This window comes from Oncorhynchus tshawytscha, linkage group LG03, assembly GCF_018296145.1.
Source record: "Oncorhynchus tshawytscha isolate Ot180627B linkage group LG03, Otsh_v2.0, whole genome shotgun sequence".
Taxonomy (NCBI): Eukaryota; Metazoa; Chordata; class Actinopteri; order Salmoniformes; family Salmonidae; genus Oncorhynchus; species Oncorhynchus tshawytscha.
This window is the reverse complement of record NC_056431.1, coordinates 16,383,715-16,388,395: the sequence shown is the minus strand read 5'-3', so window position 1 is coordinate 16,388,395 and position 4,681 is coordinate 16,383,715. Positions and strand designations below refer to the sequence as shown.

At 42.5% G+C, this 4,681-nt stretch overlaps 1 protein-coding gene across 1 annotated transcript; it reads right to left on the bottom strand.

The window, feature by feature from the left end:
• Window positions 1-978: 978 nt before the first annotated feature.
• LOC112228584 (thioredoxin-interacting protein) lies at window positions 979-4,437 on the bottom strand. The gene is made up of 6 exons (XM_024394031.2): window positions 3,971-4,437; window positions 3,507-3,582; window positions 3,250-3,397; window positions 2,402-2,761; window positions 1,971-2,285; window positions 979-1,817 (listed from the first exon to the last, which is right to left on the bottom strand). Exons 1-6 carry the CDS (start codon window positions 4,224-4,226, stop codon window positions 1,758-1,760), a joined length of 1,215 nt encoding a protein of 404 aa, XP_024249799.1. The 5' UTR covers window positions 4,227-4,437; the 3' UTR covers window positions 979-1,757.
• Window positions 4,438-4,681: the final 244 nt, after the last annotated feature.

The window sequence follows — 4,681 nt, the reverse complement described above, 5'->3', positions numbered from 1 at the left end:
ATCTTTTTAAGTGGGAGAACTTGCACAATTGGTGGCTGACTAAATACTTTTTTGCCCCACTGTACCTTGGTCATGTAGTGCACTTTTTCTTCCTTTATATTTTCTGGGGCATTTGAATAAGCCTAATTTATATTCTCTTGCTCTTTGATATTTACAGAAACTGTGTGAACAACTTTATGGGAATAAAAAGGGTTCGCTCATTTGAACGTTTTTCTATGTAGTCAATAATAATAAAGCCATGTTTGTTTTCCATGTGAAAAACAGCTGAGCAGTTTGAATTTATGACATTTCATTGGTATCAATGTCTGTAATTTGGTCATGAGTTACAGTTCATGGTCAGTGAACTACAACAATAACATCTCAACATTTCATTCTGCTGATGAACTGTGGTTCACCTAACCTACTATAAAAGATCATTCACAGCAGGCATGTTAGTATCATCTGATTCCGTCGTCTGCTGTCAGCTCCATAATTATATAATGTTCCATGAGTTACTGTTTAGTAAGGATGAATAAGTGACTTAATTAGTAAAGTGTTGCTCTACGCTCCCTATTGCTTCAATGACAGTGTCAATATGCAGCCGCTCTGCTGAGAGGTAATTTATGAAGGGCCATTGGTAAAATGCAGTGACAGGGTGAGCGTGGTTAGTGTCCACCCTGACATTGGAAGGTTGGGGGTTTGAGTCTTACTAAAGACGCCAAAAATGTGACCTGATGCCTCCCTGCTTGGCACTCAGCATTAAGGAGATGGATTTGGCGTAAGGCCCTGTTAACAGACTAGCGTCCTCTCCAATATGTAGTTCTACATCAAGCTGCCTCATGCAACAGAAACAAGAGATAGGCTCCTGCTGTTCAGGCTTGGACAAGGGTTACTTACTGTTCAAATGCATTGACAACCTTGCTGGAATAGAAACAGAACAGACAAATATTTGTCATTCCTTGAAAGGAAGCTAATATAATAAAGGCAAAGAGAGGGGGAAACACTTCAGAATGTAATATATATTTTTTCTTTGCATAGAAAACCAACCCATAGGTTCTCCTCATATAAAATACTTCTCGCATTTTCACATACCCAAATTCAATACATAATGTAGATCTCTCATTTAGACATTCCCATTCGACAAGATTGGTCGTTACCATGAAGTCACTCTCTTCTATCATAAACCACTGAGTTAAAATTCATGTAAAATGACCTAGTATAATCTGGAAGACTATTATGAATAAAAAAATATGTCATTTTTCATTATCTAATTACAGAGCCATTTATATTAATATAAAGTGGAATAGAATGTAACATTAAAACACTTTCTATCCCTTCATTACTTTTGCATGGTCATAGCATCGTATCTGTCTGACCTAAAATGATAGCTGTGCACACTCAATGTATGGATGTGAATTCTAACATTGTTTCATTCCTCTGAGAGAATATGGCAACTGTCAAAATGCTCGAACACACTGAAGTACAGAACTACTGTGGAATGGCAAGAGGGTTACAGACAGACATAGGAACAATCAGTTTCTGAAGACTGCAATGGCGATAGTGACCGTGGACACCAACATCTACAATCCATATTCATTCAGCCTGAATAATTTCACTTAAACTTGACTCTCAAGTCCACATCTCAGTTCTGTTTCTTGAAAGAATCTTCAGAGCTAGGGTCCCCCACTCTTTCTGCTTCACAGCAGTGCTGCTCTTTAACCAGTCACCAGTCCGTTCCCTGACAATGCTTAGACTACAACGGGGATTCATTGCAACTCTTACTCGTGGTTCAGCAGACCTGAAGAACATGGCCCTTGCTGTTTGAGATCCTCGTCGACCTGAGAGAAAGTTGGAAAGAAAGAGAAACAGTTGGAAAGAAAATAATTAAGACTACATTTGCAACGGTGCAAATTCAGTGCTATCTGCTTCACTTTTCACTAGTAACTGACTATATCTGTTAAATCTCCATCTTCTATTCTCCATCTCCTTACCTCGGAGTAGGCAGGGGGAGGAGGGTACCAAAGCTCGGGGGCGTGCATGAACAGTCCTTCCTCCTCATCTGCGTCATAGTCCACCAGCAGCGGTGTGAGGGCAGAGTCGATACAGCAGTCGCGGGAGATGTTGCTGTAGCTGGGGGGTTGTGACGGGAGGCGCAGTGACCCAAAGCTACTGGAGGGGGTGTTCAGGGACTCTGCCTGACTGCTCATGCTGTTGGTGCGGCTGCCAAAGCCATTGAAGGGGATGTTCCCAATGACCAGGGGCAACTCTAGGACCACCTTGTCACTGCCGGGAATGTGGACATAGATCTGATGGATAGATATATATATAAGTCATTCCTAGGTCACAAGTCCTTTCAATCATTTTCAATGTCAGGTTTATGGTATTAAATCAAGCAACAAGTTGTCTCAAGTTTGTGACTCACCCTAAGGGCATACTCCACGTGAATGATGTCGCACCCCAGGAGTGAAGGCTTGAGCCTGGGCACTCGGATGGTCTTGCCCTGCCAAATGTCACACATGCCCGAGATGATATGGTTGCCCCTCACGACTGACAGCTTTTGCCCTAGGACCTTGGTCCGGCCATTGGCCTGGTAGGTGTGCTTGACCATGATGGCTGCCTTGGGCACCACGATGCGTGAGCAGGTGTTTTCAAACTTGGCATTGATGCAGATGTCCTCGCCCTCGCAGAAGCCCTTGCGGTTGATCTTGGCACTGATGGACACATGTCCATCTGGGATGAACACGCAGGTGAGCTTCTTCTCCTTCGTACCTGCAGCTGGAGCCTGGATGAGAAACAATGAGAAACATTAACATGAGTTAAACATAAATCACCAAGTATGTTGATTCCAAGTCAACCATCATGCCTAACACCAACCACCCAGACCTCAAAATCTCTCATGTATAGCTAGTTATGGCAAAGTTATACAATATGTAACCTTTATTTAACAAGGCAAGTCAGTTAAGAACAAATTCTTATTTACAATGACGACCTATGAACAGTGGGTTAACTGCCTTGTTCAGGGGCAGAACGACAGAGTTCTACCTGGTCAGTTCGGGGGATTCAATCTAGCAACATTTTAGTTAATGGCCCAACGCTCTAATCACTAGGCTACCTGCGCTCTAATCACTAGGCTACCTGCCGCCATGCATTAAGCCCTGCATCATCATTACATGGCTCATTCAGGAGAACAAGGTGTATAATGTAATAACTATCAAGTGGCATATATTCCTTGTGGTGATAATTATGATGATGTGATGAGCTGTTATGTACCAGGAGGTCAGGGGTGTTGACGTCCAAGGGCTCCTCCACCTCAAAGTGTTTCTCGCACTGCAAGGCAGGCTGGGAAGGCCTCTCCATCACTGCCCTGACATAATACTGGACACAGCCAAACTTCCCCTTGTAAGACGACACCAGTTGCCTGTGACAAAAGCAGGAGGAATATTTATTGTGGGATGCTGTCATTATTACATAATGCTATGCCTTTATAGGTAACAAACAACAAGGTTTTTACAGTCCTTGATGCTTACCCAGCATGTGGCAGCTCGAAGCCAAACATGTACTCATATCTGTTCCCTGGTCTGAGAGTTACCAAGCCATTGGAATCTGAGGATGAGAGAAATACATTATGGTCCATTCATTAAACTATGAATAGGTTCATATATTTTAGGCTATTTGTGCAATTCACTGTAGACCACAGGGCACCCACCATTGGTCCATTTATAGTGCTAATGGGCCAATAAAAATCACCACTGGTGCATTTGATCACCCATAAACATAAACGTATGCAAATAAAACATATAGCGAGTCTATAAAGCAGAATTTCTCATGCTCCATCTTTGAGTACTGAACTCGCAGAATTCAGTAGCCAACTAGTGGCAGTGCATAAATCCTGAATGACACAGGGTGTAGTCTGCCGACTGCAGTGAATGTCTATATTCACATTCGATACAAAGACATTTACTTGTGTTTATATTTTAGTTTATAATATTACCTCTAGTCTGTTGGTCCAGATAAACGGTATCTTCGTATTTCAGATATTCAATGTCTTCACGGCATCTGTGCTTTCCTTTCGCGTACTCTACTTTTGCGCATCCAATTCCAAACACTCTCATAGAGGACACCTTGGTCACCTCGGACACCTCAACCACAATATTCCCGGCTACCTTGTCACCACTGGAGTAGAAAGCCTTCGTAGGATCATGGAAAACGATCTCAAATATGTTCAATTTCTTTGTAATGATTACCATTTTAATATTCGTTTAGTGTGCCAGTGAGTAAGAAAATATAAATGGAAAATAGCCGACCACTATTATTAGCTAGTTAAGCCTATCGATGAACAAATGTCCAACGTCTTGATTGCTATCCAAATAACTATACTGTCACAATGTTAGCTACTTATTGTCATCAACCGTACAATTGGGAGCTGACTGTAAACAGCAAGTCTCCGCTTTGGTTTTATATGGATGCCATAGACATCACAACCCAGTCTCGCCCGCTGCACACTCACTATCCCGTTTCGGGACTGTGCATGCTGTCGGTGAATGCACAGTCTGAACTGCTGCATGTACAGCGCTCTCATTGGTAAAAAAAAATATTGTTTGTGCCCCTCCTTGCCAATCAGCACACAGAAAGACCGCGTGGACACCTCATGGTAAAGTAACGAAGAAGAGTAGCTCTATCGCATGTATAGGCGTGGTTCAGG